This window comes from Eretmochelys imbricata, chromosome 5, assembly GCF_965152235.1.
Source record: "Eretmochelys imbricata isolate rEreImb1 chromosome 5, rEreImb1.hap1, whole genome shotgun sequence".
Classification (NCBI taxonomy): domain Eukaryota; kingdom Metazoa; phylum Chordata; order Testudines; family Cheloniidae; genus Eretmochelys; species Eretmochelys imbricata.
Window position 1 is genome coordinate 134,617,222 of NC_135576.1, and position 17,209 is coordinate 134,634,430.

Here is a 17,209-nt window from a genome sequence, read left to right on the forward strand (position 1 = left end):
CTGCAAAGCCCACATGTGCAATTTCTTGTCATGTAAGCCATCTGTGGGTGGTTCTGCTGCATAGAAGCCAGAAGGATACTTTGTTAAATGAGACAGTTAATATAAATGCAACAGAAAACCCCACTGTATTAGAATACTTCTGTCCTGAAAAAGCAAGGCAGCTTAGGATCAACAAAATCCATCTTTGCTAAGGTGGAGACTCTCTCTTCTTGTTTATTCCAATCTCAGTCCCTGAAAGAAAGAAAGGAGCCATCTGCTACACATTTTAGAAAGTCAATCATTTATAAATTGATGGTGGTTTTTCCATCTATAAACAGCACAAAGGAAAAGCACAGACTTCACAAGACAGAATAATGGCTTCTACAGCAATTAAACTGCTTTAGCTACCCAGATACAGGGTTAATGAAAGTGTTCTATTCACTGACACTGTACAGCTAATTTAGAACAAGTACTGAAAAACAGTTCTGGGCTCCTGAACTGAAAATTATACTAAGCATATTTGGACTTATAAAACCATGAACACAACAGCCCTTCATTTAAGAAGCATTCTCCAAAGCTAGTTAAAAACAGTTATGGTTTCCAGAGTTTCAAGAGGCCATCTTCACTGTAGGTAGCGATCAAGTTCTGATGGGGATGGTGAGCGATGCCAATTACATCCTTTTCATGAACCTACAGGATGAAAGGGAAAAAAATTGATGCAAGTCTTCTCTGCACATCACCTCAAACCAAATAATATTCTCAGGCAAAAGCAACAGTAAGATGAGTAAGGTTCAGAGCACATGTCAGTAATTTAGGGCCAAGCAATGCAGGAAGTGTGGCTATGCCAATGAGACCCTACCCCACATCTTGTGTAGCTGCAAGCTCCATTCCAGACCCGTGACAGGCAGCTGCGACACAACACCATCCAAGACTGCCTAGTCAGATCCACCCCACCACCTCCGGGGAAGGTGGACGTGAACTCCACCATCCCTGGAACGGACAGCCAACTCAATTACTGAGGGACAATCTACACTCATTGCTATATTTGCTTTCCACAACCAACTCTTAGTATAAACATTTATGAATGATGTACCTGAACATTTGGATGTTAATATCTAAACTGCATCATTGAATTTATTAGCTTAAATTTGGGTTATTGCAGATTATGTACTACATGTATTTTATGAGTTTTAAACCAAACTTTGTACTTTTGGATAATTTATGCACTATACCCAGATGTACAAACACTCTTTCCTTAACCTGTGTATTATCGGATTTTAACATTAGCTTTAATAATAATTTTTAAATCTATTCTTCTGTTGGTGCGCTTATAACTATTCATGGCGGCAAGGTGCTTATAGCAACTATCATTTATTAATCCTTTGTAAACTATTTATAAATTGAACCTTAATATAAATTGTAACCTCTGGGTTTATAAGGCTTGTCTGGGGGACCATTACACCATTCCTAGAATGTATTTTACGCTACATTACATGTACTCTCAACTTTAAGTCCATCTTACTGTATTTGCTGGAAATTTTTAAAAAAGTTACTATGCATCCAAAAATAGTTTCTTAAAATGCACAATATTTCAGTGTGTCTGGAAAGTCTGAGGAATCCAAATCATTTTATTATTAAAGATCAAGATCATTCTGGGCAAAAATGGTCTGATGCTGAAGTAGCTCAATTTCTTTAGCTCATCCAAGAGAAGGTTATGAGATGACTTGATCATGGTTTAGAAGCATCTCTATGAGGAGATCTGACAGTAGAGGAGTAACAGCAGACGGGAAGCTGAAGCAGGACACATTCAAACAGGAACTGAAGCACAATTTGTGTTGGAGGTAACCGTGACGGTAACTAACCAGTGGAGCAGTTTAGCTGGGTGTGAGAGCCTCTCCGAATCAAGACTGGATCTTTTTAAGACAGTTACTCTAGATCAACCAGAAATGAAAGGCTTGGTGCAGGAATCACTTGGTACAATTCTCTGGCCTGTGTTACGCAGGTGATCAAACTGGAGGATCTTAATGGTTCCTTCTGACTTTAGACTCTATGACTGTGGCTCTTTTTCCAGAGCTGTATAAACGTGATCCTGTAATGTGATATGGTGAAGGCCATGCTGAGGAATGGTCCTGCTCTGTTCTGCCACAGCTTGTGCCCTGTGCCTAGTCTCAAGGACCCGAGACCCCTTTCTCTTGTTTGGCCTGATTCCCCCTCTCCACTCCATGTGTGGCTCTAGAGCAGCTAGTGCTCTCTGGTTTACATCTGAGCACCCACCCGCAAGAGCCGTTCTATGGAAGTCAGCCACTCAGAATGCAAAGTGGAAGAGTCACATCCCTAATGTTTTAACCTGAAGGGAAAGTGTGCCCCACAAAGGGTAACACAAGTGTGTGCACTCCCACTAACCTGGGGAAAGTGCAGGGTTAAATCACAGTATACAATCACAACTACTTCACAAATCCTTTACGGAGTACATGGCCACGTTCTAGCTAACGTTATCTATTGTTATTTTTAAAACGCATTTTTCTCAAAATAACCCGTACCTTTAGCTAAGTACTCAGGACCAACCCTATAACAACCACCTGAGGGTGCTTGTCAGAGGAGCACAGTAACTCCTCGCTTAACGCTGTAGTTATGTTCCTGAAAAATGCTACTTTAAGCAATGTTAAGTGAATCCAGTTCCCCCATAAGAATTAATGTAAAGGGGAGAGGGGGGCACAGGGTTAGGTTCCAGGGAAAATTTTTTGAAGCTTGGTTGAGGTGGTAGAGTCAGAGGGTGGAAGAGGGTGGGATATTTCCCAGGGAATGCCTTGCTGCTAAATGATGAACTAGCACTCGGCTGAGCCCTCAAGGGTTAACACGTTGTTAAGGTAGCCACACACTCTACAAGGCAGCACAAATGGAGGGAGGAGACACAGCATGGCAGACACAGACACACACTGCCTCTTTAAGTATGCTGACCCCACTCTGAGTACACTGCCTTTTTAAGTAGATCAACAAGTTGAGACAGCAGCTGCTGCCAGCAAGCTCCCTCCATCCTGAGCCCTGTCGTTTCCCGCCCCTGCTCTGTGGAGATGGGGTACAGAAGCGGGGGGAGGGAGACACCCTGACATTAGCACCCCTCTTCCCTGCCCTCTGCACAGCAAGCAGCAGGCTCTGGGGAGCAGCTCCAAGGCAGAGGGCAGGAGCAGCACATGGCAGTGGGGGGGGAGGGACAGCTGAATTGCTAAGCAATTGATAGCCTGCTCGGCAGCTGGCACATGGGGAGCTGATGTGGGGGCTGCCAGCCCACCCTGGCTCCAAGCCCCCACCAGCTCCAGTGGGCTGCTCTTCCTGCAAGCAGCGGACAAAGCAGGCGGCTGCCAAACCACATTATCAGGGAGCATTGGCTCAACTTCCAACGAGCCTGTTCTCTGACTGATCAGCAACGTAACAACGAAACAAAGTTAATCGGGACGACGTTAAGTGAGGTGTTACTGTAAGGTCACTATGGAATTTATGTTTGCATGAATATTCTAGAACTGATAAGAACACAGATTCTATTCATGTTTACTCTCAAATAGCTTGTGTTAAGTACTCACGGTCAGAGTTCTCTCCAGCTTGCCAGTCACTGTGCTGAAACAGTACAGCACAAAGTCTTCACCCACGCAGTAGATCCACTCGCCACGTGGTGAAAGGGCACAGCAAACAAAGTCACCTCCTTCTCTCTTACCAGAGCTGAAGCTTCTTACAATCTATAAAACCCAAAGAAAGGTTCACTGGATTCACATGTGGCAGCTACAACGCGACTAACAAGGTTAGCTTCTATTAGATACTGGGGTCATGAATTTAGTTGCCTAACTAATCAGCCTGATTTTCAGAAGGGCAGGGTACCCAGCAGTTACTACTGAAAAGAGATCAGGATTTCACCCACTACACTGCTTGGAAGGGTCACAATCTCATCCTGATTTCAATACTTGTTAAGCTCTTTCCTAGCTGCTTCAAAGGGACACGCCTGGAATCACATACATACTTGTCCTTGCATGTTCATGATGACCACTGTGTTTGATCTGTTGCAAACGACAAAGTGTTCTGGATTTTTAGGCAGCAGAACCACGCTATTCACGGTGATGTCTGTTCCTGCAGTGCTGCCAAGAGATTTGAAGGTGTTGGAGCACTCGGTTGTCTTCATATTCCAAATCTATTGAGCAGAATACAAAGTGGAAGCACTTTATGATCAGGCACATTTCTGCATTTTAATTAAAAAGACACCACATTTTTGGAGGAGATGCTATGGACGTAGCTTTCACCATTTAAAAAATATCTATTGAAACGAGAGGAAAAAGAGTAACGAACACCAAAAATGGTAATTTAGTAGGTTCACAGATTTTAAGGCCAGAAAAGACCATTATGATCATCTAGGCCAACTGCCTGTATAGCAGTGGCCTGAAAATTTTACCCAGCAATTCCTGAATCAAGCCTAATAACTACTGGGTGAGCAAGAACAGGTTTATTTAGAAAGATATCCAAATATGAAGGTTACTTACCTGTAGCCGAGGTTCTTTGAGATGGACTCTGAATAGCCCCACTCATGGGGTGCTCTGACCAGTGCAGCCTGAATGGTAAAATCCTACTAATGGCAGTAGCTGGCACATCCACATACCTCCCTTGCCCCCTTCCCTGAACTCCGGACATTCTAGGGCCAGGGTTCGAAAGGAGAGAGTGGCACTCTATTGCCTCAGTTCCAACCCCAAGCCCTCTGGTAAGCAGGGCTGACTCCAAGGGAGGGGGGGGAGTGTCAATATACAGAGTCTATCTTGAAGAATATCAGTTATAAGGTAAAAAGAAAAGGAGGACTTGTGGCACCTTAGAGACTAACAAATTTATTTGAGCATAAGCTTTCGTGAGCTACAGCTCACTTCATCGGATGCATACAGTGGAAAATATAATGGGGAGATTTTATATACACAGAGAACATGAAACAATGGGTGTTACCATACACACTGTAACGAGAGTGATCAGGAAAGGTGAGCTATTACCAGCAGGAGAGGAACCTTCATTTCTTCCTTTAAGCATCCTCTGCATATTCCCACTCACGAGATAGATTAATAAGCAGTACTCTGACCGAGGACGGTGGGACTTGGGAGTTCTTGTCAAATAAGAAGTGCAGGACTGCCCTACCAAACTTTCCATCTGATCTTGATTTCAAATCTGAAGTATAATATTTAGTAAAGGTGTGGACAGAACTCCAGGCTGCAGCTCTACATATCTCTACCAGAGGAATACATCCAAAGAAAGCCATATAAGCTGCCTTTGATCTATTTGAAAGTTCTGATGCCCTATTTGAAAGTTCTGATGCCCTATTTGAAAGTTCTGATGCCCTATTTGAAAGTTCTGATGCCCTGAGGAATGGATAATCTTTTCAATTTATAAATTTCATAAATACCTAACTCATCTAGAAAGTCTGTTCAGAAATAGCTTTTCCCTTGTTTTTTGGTCCATAAGTTAGAAACAGCCTTTAAGACTGTCTAAACTATTTAGTCTTGTCGAAATAAAATCATAACACTCTCCTTGCATCTAACATGTAATTTAGTTTCCCCATTATGAGTATGGGGTTTTGGGTAAAATTATAGGAGTACTTGTGGCACCTTAAAGACTAACAAATTTATTTGAGCATAAGCTTTCGTGGGCTACAGCCCACTTCCTCAGATGCATAGAATGGAACATATAGTTCCTATAGTAGGAAGATATATATACACATACAGAGAACATGAAAAGGTGGAAGTTGCCACACCAACTGTAAGAGGCTAATTAATTAAGATGAGCTATTATCAGCAGGAGAAAAAACAACTTTTGTAGTGATAATCAAGCTGGCCCATTTCAGACAGCTGACAAGAAGGTGTGAGGATACTTAACATGGGGAACTAGATTCAATTTGCGTAATTGACCCAGCCACTCCCAGTCTCTATTCAAGCCCAAGTTAATGGTATCTAGTTTGAAAATTAATTCCAGTTCAGCAGTTTCTCATTGGAGTCTGTTTTTGAAGCTTTTCTATTGCAAAATTGCCACCTTTAAGTCTGTTACTGAGTGACCAGAGAGGTTGAAGTGTTCTCCTACTAAATGTTTTTGAATGTTAGGATTCCTGATTTCAGATTTGTGTCCATTTATTCTTTTGCATAGAGACTGTCCAGTTTGGCCAATGTACATGGCAGAGGGGCATTGCTGGTAAAATTATGATTGATTTATGTGGAATCAGACTATTTTTGGTAAAAACTTAGGATGAATGAGAAAAATCACTTTATCCTTATGAAACACTGAATGTATGCAAGTCACTTATGCATTTCACTGCAGTGACTGTATTGAAAACACCGTTTTTACAGATAGATGAGATGAAGAACAGCTCCCCAAAGGGAGGTCTCATTAATTTTGCTAGTGCTACATTCAAATCTGAGGTGGGCACAGGAGTTCTTATTTGAGGATATAAATTATTAGGGTCTTTTAAAAACTTCTTAACCATATCATTAGGAAAATGGATTTTACCTCTACAGGTATATGATATTCTGGTAAGGCTGAGAGATTAAACTTAATTGAAGATAATGAAAGAGGTGTCTTCTTAAGATACAATAAATACTCTAATATATAATTGGAGCCGTATAAGAATCCACATTATACAAGGAAATCCACGATAAAAACCTTTTCCATTTAAGAATACATCACACCCATGTGAATTCTTTTCTACAATACAACAGTACATTCTGTACTTTGAATGTCTTTCTTCTACCAAAAGTCATGCAGCCCAGAGAAGGGCCTTAAGGTCTGGATGACAGACCTTCCCTCTTTGCTGTGTCAACAAGTTCGGTCTCAGCAGCAGAGGTTCCACTAATCCTTGTGACAAGTAACCAAATCAGTTGTCTGAGCCATGCTGGTGCTATTAAAATCACCCAGCCTTGTCTTATTGTGTTTATCACTCTCTGAATGAGGGGAAATGCATACATTAGACCCTACACCACCTTGTAGAATCCAGGAATCTACATATAATAGGCCCAATGACAAAGCCTAAGCCCTGGCTATGATAAAAGTACCTTTAATGTAAATGATCTCTAAGATTAAATGCCACAGTTTGCTACAACACACAGAACAACTCCCATACATGGCCCGTAGAAGCAAGTGGCCATTTTACCTTCACTGTGCCGTCAGAGGACGCACTGATAATATAGTGACCATCCTGGGTAAAAGTAGCTTCATTAACAAATGAAGAATGACCACGGAATTCCTTTAGAGTTTTTCCCGATTTTAACCCATGAATCCTGTTACAAAATTTAAAAAAACATGGTAAAAAAACAATTAATCCATCCAGGTTGTCTGTAGAGAGGTACAAGTCAGCGATGTAAAATAAAGGAAGAATTTAGTTTGCTGTCTGATGTACACAGCAAGTAATAAAATAGGCTAACACATCTGCATCTAGAATAATGGGTTTGTCATCACAAACCCCTTTCCCCAGATATAATATCTGACCATGAAAAATGTAAAGGGACATCATCAACTTGAAATCTAATCAATTTTAGAAAAGTTAGTTAAAGGCAGTTTCAGGTATACACAAAACATAAAACCCCAAGAAGGGGCAGGGGACACAGATTTTTGTTGTAGTTTTAAGGTGAATTTAGTGGTCATGAAAAGCACCAGCCTGAGAACCCTGGAGATGTCAATCTTGTTCACCCTCGGCGGCGGCGGCAGGATCAACTAGAACTCTGTTCGGAAGGGAGTAATCTGAGCATGGGAAGGACAGGTCATGCCTGACCTCTGGGCTAACACTGCCAAGAGAATTCCACTGATGCTTAATGTTTTTGGTAACAATGACACCAGCCCCTAACCGAGATACTTACATGGCCCCAGTCACATTAGCATCTGAGCAACCACCACCAACTTGAAAAAATCAAAAAATTCTTTTCATTCCCAGGCTCTAGAAAAACTAGCTTGACTAGTTTACAGAGCAGTTATGAGGTGTGAAAGCATGCACATGTGGTAGAAGCTTTGAGAGAAAGCTAAGCTGAAGGAGGGAATTTGCCATTTACTTTTGAAAAAGATTGGTTTTGTGGTCACTTTTTTCTTACGAGGGGGAGTTCCCATAGTCTAGTAGGCCCAGCTCCTGCATGCACAAGCCTTCTCCAGAAGAGGACAGTTTCACTGCTCCAAGAACCGGGCAGTCATGGGGGCATTGGGCTGTCTGGGACTGGATAAGAGAGGTGCAGCCCTGTCCTGCAGTAGGGGAAGGCCTCCACTCCACTTATTCCTAGAAGGTGTGAGAGAGGAGCTGCTTCTTGGGTCAGGGTGTTAAAGTCCCCTGGCCCAGGAAGTTCAACAGCTGAGCTGCCTCCTGGAGGCGTGTGTGTCTGCAGGGGTGTCTCACAATGCTTCCTGCTGGAAGGAGAGACAATGGAACTCTGCTGGCAAGACGCTTCTCACCGATACAGAAAGTTGTGGCAGGTGTGATGTCACGTGTTTGCGATGGCCACGGCCTTTCTCCTGTGCAGTTACTGCTGGGAGGACAGACACAAGTGACCTTGCAGAACCTTGTAAACTCTCCTCAGGCTGCAGTAGATGTTTTCCAGCTGCCTGGAGCCCTCTTTGTGGAGAAGGAAAATGAACGGAGATGACCACTATTACACATAACACACTGACAACTGTCAAATGGTAGTGGCTGGGTTCAATCAGTACTGGTGCTCAAGAACGGCCCCATATCCCATTATCTGTGGGGACCATCAGGTCGTAGTACTAGCCTTATAGCCAGTTTCAGAAACAGTTGTTTTAAAGTTTGAATGTAAGCCAATGAGCACTGCTCAGCCGGCCTCTCTTGCTGGGATGTAGTGACAGGTGTAAAAGTACTGAAATGGCTGCTGCTGAATCTGAGGACAGAAATACTTTTAAATAAACATAAAACAATACATCAGGGCCAGTACCTCCTGCGAACACTAGATTGAAAATAGGTTACCACAAAAATAGGTTACAAAAATTGAAAGGGCAAAAATTTGAACTACTTGTTCAAGAGGAAAGAGCAAAATAATTTTTTTAATGTTAAAAACATTAAGGACTAGCTTTCATGTAAGCTAAAAATATCCAAGAGTTTAAGGCAAGGGGACTGAAGAAATGATACTTACAACTTCTATTAGAGCTTCTTGTAGATTACAGCCCTCAAATTTATAACTTACCTGATTGTCTGATCAAAAGAAGCACTAAGAATCTGACTGCTGTCTTTAGAGAAACTGAGGCAGGTGACACCTTTACTGTGTGCTCGTTCAAATCTCCTCAGACACTGCCCACTCTGAATCTTCCACACCTGAGGGACATCCAAAATACTAGTCAGAAAAAGACCATCCCTTAAATCAAGTGAAATTCAGAGGGTATCCAGGACTAAGATGAAGAGTATCCAGGATCAAAAGCTAAGCTAGAATAGCACGGGAGGTGGTGTTTTTACCCCCATGAAATATTTAACGCTGTGGGACATGTATCTAAGAGGCACCTGCATGACTCTACCCAGTTTGCATTCAAACAAGACTTTGGCAAATGGAGTGCTGAAGTTTCTAGCTGATGTGGGAGAGGGTATGGGCTTGATTTGAAGGGTCCACTGTATGGAAGCTACACACAAGAACAGTTACGTTGTATGGTATGCCTGCTCTTTCCCTTCTCTGCTACTGTACACAAAAAACAGCTTAAAGTTTGGCTACATCCAAAGGTTAATATAAAAACAGAACAAACCCCATATAGTGAGCCTGTCAGTGGGGCATTACACCACTGTTCCAGTCCGAGTCAGGAGGATGACGTTTCTGTTGAAGTTTCAGATTAATTTCATATTTGTGAATAACTATTACAACTTCAGGTTCAGAATCGTCCCAGCGCAGTAGCTGCCCTCAGAACTTTTTCTCCTTGCACCCTGCTGTGACAGATCTACCACGAAACTGGCTGCATTTCCCTCCCCATTCCAGGGCTGGCCAATTCTGTCAAATTTTCAATATTATTTCATACCCTAAAATACACAAATTCTGGAGGCACTTGAGAGCACCCCACAGTTAGGGATGGGTTTAAAATGGAGCATAAATTTCTCATTTTCCGCAAGCAGATGGCCTGGTAGTGTGCAGTGTCACTGAATTAATCTGCTTTCTGAAATTCTCTTCATGGGATTTCAATAGGAGCTCTTAAATTTGGGCTCTGGGTGAGGTTTTCCTTTCCTGTCCTATATTTAGCTGCTGACCACTCTCTCTTACACACTGCATCTACTCCATACTTGGCAAAGGCGTAGATTCTGACTAGAACTTGTGCAACAGGTAGGGTGGTGGAGGGTTTTTTCCTAAAAAATGTTTAGCTTTTATTCTTGTTCTAATTAGAAGTTTATGCACTGCAGACACGCGCCCGACTCAAGGCAGCCAGCACAGGCACACAAGGCTTTCTCTGTCAGGAGTTACACATCTGTCAGATGTGATCCTATAGCAGGGTTGGTGCCCAGCTGCTGGCATGAGACACAACAGATGACAGATAAACAGTCTGTCTGTAGTTTCACTTGCCTCACCCCGCTGATCTTACCTCTAGTCCAACCCTCCTCCCTAATTAACTATTAAAAAACTGAGGAAACATACAAAAAACTTTGCTGTGTAGCAGCCATGCTTGCTACATACACACGCACCAACCCCATGCCAGACACAAACCTACAAAAGCAACACAATGAAAAGTTAAGCCACCTAGCAGTACGTACCCTCTGCTCTTCCTACCACACACCCACACCTTACCATACCACAGCTACTGTACACCATGCACCCCAACCGTAGCTCTATTTCCTAGTAATGCCAGCCTTCCAGCACCCCCTTCAACCATTCTTCTGCACACAGCCCTTTAGTAAACTACCCTCTCTCCACACTATTCCACCAAACTTCCAAGTACTAGTGTGTGTGGGGGTGGAGGGGGGGTTAAAACAAATCAGGTAAAGGGGTGCTTGCACAAGAGCAAAGGGGGCAGAGCTACGGTTGCAGTAGGTGCTTGTTGTGGTATGGTAAGGTGTATGCCTGTGAAGGTGGATAAAAATCAATGATTTTTTTGATAAAATGCTTTTTCAGGAAAAAATTATCTAAAACAGTTTTAATTAAGATACATTATAGCTCAAAGATATCTCATCAGGGAATAGGCATTATAAATTCTAATTCTATAGTAAGAGACAATATATTCATGTAACGTTTAAGAAAAGTTTTGTAAATGAGTTCAACAGTTCATCGATTAGGGACCCAATCTTATGGGGTTCCAGGGGCTTCTGTATAGATTATTTAGGTTAATCTTTCTATCTACCCGATGGGACTCAATGCTCAGTCTAGAAGATAAAGTCAGAGATGCAGTTCTCAAACTGTGGATTTGTGTCTCCAGAGGTACTATGCCTGTTAACAGCAAAAATATTTTTAAATAAATAAATAAATATATAGAGGTGAGAAATAACAGACCGCAACTCTATTGTCCCTCTGCAAATTTGTGTACACAGAGTCAATCCCTTACCTCGCTCTAAAAGTGCAAAGTTTCAAAAAGTTCAGTGAATAGAATTGGGGGCAGAATAGATCTGGACAAGGAGAAGAAGTCTGGAGATAAATGTGAGAAGCAAGGGACATATGCTTGTTTTGTTAAAATATTACATGTTTGCCGTTAAAGAAAACAATCCAGAATACTTAACGTTGTTGTTTTAGTTAAATACAACAATTTAAATATCTGTCTGTCTGTCTCCTCCTAATACAGCATGGCAAGAAAATCCTCCAAATATTAATGATAAACCTGTTGAATTGGAGATAGTTATGAAGTCATTGAGAGGTGAACTGTTTCAATTACCTTTGGTAAATGAAATAACCAAACAATCATTCATTTTCTGATATAGCTGTAAAACTAATCTGAAAAGTTTTTAAAATAAATCACTATTTAAAAAAGTATAGTGTGTACCTTCTAAAAATGAAACATATCTACCTCTGAGTTGTGAAGAATATGTATTAAGGTTATAATAACCAACAAGAATGCACTTTTATGTAGGAAACCATGATTAAATCGAGTCTTCCTGACTAGCGATTTAAGTCAAATCCACCCTGGTGCCTGAGAGTGGAGGAATAGAGGGTCTTGACTGAGGTGGCTTAACTTTTCACCGCCTTGTTCTTGTGGTTTTGTACCACGTATACCAACAGCAGCCCTAATTGCTTTGTAAAACAGGGTGTGTATTATTCAACATGCATCCTAATGGGGAAAGACAGCCTACATGCAATCTGCTTGTTCCAGTCCTGCTCAGTAACAGAAGGGAGGGCGGAGTTGTATCGGCTGTGCTAGACAAAGCAAAGGATTTCAAATTGGGGAGTATTTAGCCTCAAGGCTGTAGTTTGTTTTTAATTTGGCAGATTACGTAAGTAACAGATTCTCACTTGAACCCACACAGGGGGTTCAGTTAGCCCCGAACTACCATCTTCAGTTCTGCTGCTCCTACCTATGGCAGTATTTGCTGGACAGAGAACCTTGTATAGAGACCGGCCAGACTTAAGGACAGCAGGTGACCTACATGTGGTTCAGGAGACAGTTTAGCCACCCACTTCCGCCCCCCCCCCTTCCAGTGTCAAGCCTTATGTTTCAATGTCTTTGGCTTTCTGTGTTTAAATCAAATCCTTCCAATACCCCAACTTTATTTTAATTTAAAGCCATGTTAAAACAGAACTATGGGGGGGGGGGTGTCACTGACAACAGAAATGGGGATGTTAGTATGCAGGCTCATCACACAGGTAGCTACTGTCCATTGCAGTGATTCATACCATCAACCCAGACTACCAATATCTTCACCACAACTCTCCTTTGAAAGTGATTGGCTGACCTGAAAGATTCCAATCAACCCAGCAACTACGACTTTCCCCTACAAACTTCTAACTGTGGTACATAATCTATCATTGCAATAAACTTCTGTACCAGACGACTGGATGATAGCTAATGTGATGCCAATTTTTTAAAAAGGCTCCACAGGTGATCCCAGCAATTACAGGACAGTAAGCCTGACTTCAGTACCAGGCAAATTGGTTGAAACTGTAGTAAAGAACAGAATTGTCAGACACATGGATGAACATGATTTGTTGGGGAAGAGACAACATGGTTTTTGTAAAGGGAAATTATGCCTCACCAATCTACTAGAATTGGTAGAGGTGGTCAACAACCATGTGGACAAGAGGGTGGATAGAGTATACTTAGATTTTCAGAAAGCCTTTGACAAGGCTCTTAAGCAAAGTAAGCCATCATGGGATAAGAGGAAAGGTCCTCTCATGGATCAATAACTGGTTAAAAGATAGGAAACAAAGGTAGGAATAAATGGTCAGTTTTCAGAATGGAGAGAGGTAAATAGCGGTGTCCCCCAGGGGTCTGTACTAGGGCCAGTACTATTCAACATACTCATAAATGATCTGGAAAAGGGGGTAAACGATGACATGGCAAAATTTGCAGATGACACAAGACTATTCAAGACAGTTAAGTCCAAAGTAGATGGTGAAGAGTTAAAGGGATCTCACAAAACTGGGTGACTGGACAAGAAAATGGCAGATGAAATTCAATGTTGATAAATGCAGTGTAATGCACATTGGAAAACATAATCCCAACTATGCATATAAAATGATGGGGTCTAAATTAGCTGTTACCAATCAAGAAAGATCTTGGAGTCTTTGTGGATAGTTCTCTGAAAACATCCACTCAATGTAAATCAGCAATCAAAAAAGCTAACAGAATGTTGGGAATCATTAAGAAAAGGATAGATAAGGAGACAGAAAATATCATATTACCTCTATATAAATCTATGGTACACCCACGTCTTGAATACCGTGTGCAGATGTGGTCGCCACATCTCAACAAAGATATATTGGAATTGGAAAACGTTCAGGAAAGGGCAACAAAAATGATTAAGGATATGGAACAGCTTCCATGTGATGAGAGATTAATAAGATTGGGACTTTTTAGCTTGGAAAAGAGACGACTAAGGGGGGATATGATAGAGATCTATAAAAATCATGAATGGTGTGGAGAAAGTAAATAAGGAAGTGTTATTTACTCCTTCTCATAACACAAGAACTAGGGGTCACCAAATGAAATTAATAGGCAGATTAAAAACAAATAAAAGGAAGTATTTCTTCACACAACACAGAGTCAACCTGTGGAACTCTTTGCCTGAGGATGTTGTGAAGGCCAAGACTACAGCAAGTTTCAAAAAAGAACTAGATAAATTAATGAAGGATCGGTCCATCAATGGCTAGTAGCCAGGATGGGCAGGGAAGGTGTCCCTAGCCTCTGTTTGCCCAAAGCTGGAAATGGGCAACAGGGGATGGATCACTTGATAATTGCCTGTTCTGTTCATTCTCTCTGAAGCACCTGGCATTGGCCACTGTCAGAAGACAGGATACTGGGCTAGATGGGCCTTTGGTCTGACCCAGTATGGCTGTTCTTATGTTCTTATCTATTCCACATCAGTTTCCCCCTTTCCTTGTAAACGTGACATGCCCTCAAGCTAATCTCCAATTTAAGAGCTGTTTTCTAATCGAGACTGCAGAACTCTAGGTTATCTGGGTTTGGTTTTACGGATGCCTGAACTCATCTGTCCTGGCAGCTCTTCCTGGTGCAGGACACTGATGGCCGTAGCACTCCTATCAGGCTGCACACAGACATTAGCCATACAAAAAGGATTGCACCTGTCAGTAATGGGGATGCTGCTGGGCAGAGGGTTGCCTGGCCTAAAGCTGAAAGAGACTTTCCACCCGCTACTCCTCCAGAAAGGAACAACAGGCCACTGATTTGGAACAAAAAATAAAACTTCACCTTGGAGCTACCCTTTCTTTTCCCTTTAGAAGTTAAATGTTACTCAAACCCCCTCATTTGCGTTAAACACCGATTAACAGATGAGTTCTGTTTTCCATTATTTCTGCTGTTTACATTTTAGACTATTCATATTAAGACAATGAAGACAGGCTAATTTAATTTGTGTTTCTAGTCACTTTCGGGTACTCATGCATTAACAGTATGCTCTGCCATGGCAGGGTTTCAAATGCTGCAGGGCATACGACCAATCATCTACTTTCCCTGCCATTTAACAAACATGAAAACATTCCCATTAGGTTTTGTTATTTTTCTAAGGGCACGTCTAGACGCAATAAGTCGATCCCCAAACGCGCTCCCCATCGACTCCGGAACTCCAGCTGGCGAGAGGTGGAAGCGGAGTTGACGGGGGAGCGGCAGCGGCCGACTCGCCGCCGTCCTCATGGCCAGATAAGTCAACCTAAGATATGCCGACTTCAGCTACGCTATTCGCGTAGATCAAGTTGTGTATCTTAGGTCAACCCTCCCCTAGTATAGACCAGGGCTAAGTTAACACACAACCTAAATGTTGGATCCCGACTACTTATGACGCGCTACGCTGTTTTGCTAATTAGCACATTGAGAGGCAGAGACCTGGGGTGGGAAGGTAAATAAACTAAAGAAAGACTAGAGTACAAGTTCTGAAAGACACTTCAATGCCCTGCACAACCCTCGCTGAATTAAGGTAAACCCTTTTGAATTAAGTTTAAGTGTCACAGGAGTTCACTGTATTCAGAATCACAGAATATCAGGGTTGGAAGGGACCTCAGGAGGTCATGTAGTCCAACCCCCTGCTCAAAGCAAATCATCCCAGACAGGGCTTTGTCAAGCCTGACCTTAAAAATCTCTAAAGAAGGAGATTCCACCACCTCCCTAGGTAACCCATTCCAGTGCTTCACCACCCTCCTAGTGAAAAAGTTTTTCCTAATATCCAACCTAAACCTCCCCCACTGCAACTTGAGACCATTACTCCTTGTTCTGTCATCAGCTACCACTGAGAACAGTCTAGATCCATCCTCTTTGGAACCCCCTTTCAGGTAGTTGAAAGCAGCTACCAAATCTCCCGTCATTCTTCTTCTGCGGACTGAATAATCCCAGTTCCCTCAGCCTTTCCTCATAAGTCATGTGCTCCAGCCCCCTGATCATTTTTGTTGCCCTCTGCTGGATGCTTTCCAATTTTTCCACATCCTCCTTGTAGCGTGAGGCCCAAAACTGGACACAGTACTCCAGATGAGGCCTCACCAATGTCAAATAGAGGGGAACGATCACGTCCCTTGATCTGCTGGCAATGCTCCTACTTATACAGCCCAAAATGCCGTTAGCCTTCTTGGCAACAAGGGCACACTGTTGACTCATATCCAGCTTCTCGTCCACTGTAACCCCTAGGTCCTTTTCTGCAGAACTGCTGCCTAGCCACTCAGTCCCTAGTAATGCATGGGATTCTTCCATCCTATGTGCAGGACTCTGCACTTGTCCTTGTTGAACCTCATCAGATTTCTTTTGGCCCAATCCTCTAATTTGTCTAGGTCCCTCTGTATCCTATCCCTACCATCCAGCGTATCTACCACTCCTCCCAGTTTAGTGTCGTCTTCAAACTTGCTGAGGGTGCAAACCACGCCATCCTCCAGATCATTAATGAAGATATTGAACAAACCGGCCCCAGGACCGACCTTGGGGCACACCGCTTGATACCGGCTGCCAACTAGACATGGAGTCATTGATCACTACCCGTTGAGCCCGACGATCTAGCCAGCTTTCTATCCGCCTTATAGTCCATTCATCCAGCCCATACTTCTTTAACTCGCTGGCAAGAATACTGTGGGAGACTGTATCAAAAGTTTTGCTAAAGTCAAGGAATAACACGTCCACTGTTTTCCCCTCATTCCACAGAGCCACTTATCTCGTCATAGAAGGCAATTAGGTTAGTCAAGCATGACTTGCCCTTGGTGAATCCATGCTGACTCTTCCTGGTCACTTTCCTCTCCTCTAAGTGCTTCAAAATTGATTCCTTGAGGACCTGCTCCATGATTTTTCCAAGGACTGAGGTGAGGCTGACTGGCCTGTAGTTCCCCGGATCCTCCTCCTTCCCTTTTTTAAAGATGGGCACTACATTAGCCTTTTGCAGATGTTCATGTATTATTGTGGGATTGTATGGAAACTCTCTGTGGGCAGACATGACTAATGTAAACACTGGGAAGTGGTATTAGCTTCAAAGGACTTGTTTAAAGAATGTGCCAGATACGAATGAACTTTTGGTTAAGTGGGTTTCCTAGGAAATCTCTAAGAGGAGGTGAATGCAGATGTACCCCTCCAACCCAGTTATGCAAAACCTCAGCCTTTTCCATTGGCTACTGATTACCTGCTCCCAGAATCT

General features: G+C 42.5%; 1 protein-coding gene across 2 annotated transcripts in view; it reads right to left on the reverse strand.

Annotated features, from left to right (window-relative positions):
- Window positions 1-263: 263 nt before the first annotated feature.
- SMU1 (SMU1 DNA replication regulator and spliceosomal factor) overlaps window positions 264-17,209 on the reverse strand; it is a 29,108-nt gene continuing 12,162 nt past the window's right edge. For both annotated transcript variants that reach the window (XM_077817959.1, XM_077817957.1), the window contains exons 8-12: window positions 9,162-9,289; window positions 7,136-7,262; window positions 3,989-4,156; window positions 3,558-3,710; window positions 264-669 (exon numbers count right to left, since the gene is read on the reverse strand). In XM_077817959.1, the coding sequence (XP_077674085.1) occupies window positions 571-669; window positions 3,558-3,710; window positions 3,989-4,156; window positions 7,136-7,262; window positions 9,162-9,289 (675 nt within the window). In that variant the 3' untranslated portion in view covers window positions 264-570. The remainder of the gene's footprint in view (window positions 670-3,557; window positions 3,711-3,988; window positions 4,157-7,135; window positions 7,263-9,161; window positions 9,290-17,209) is intronic.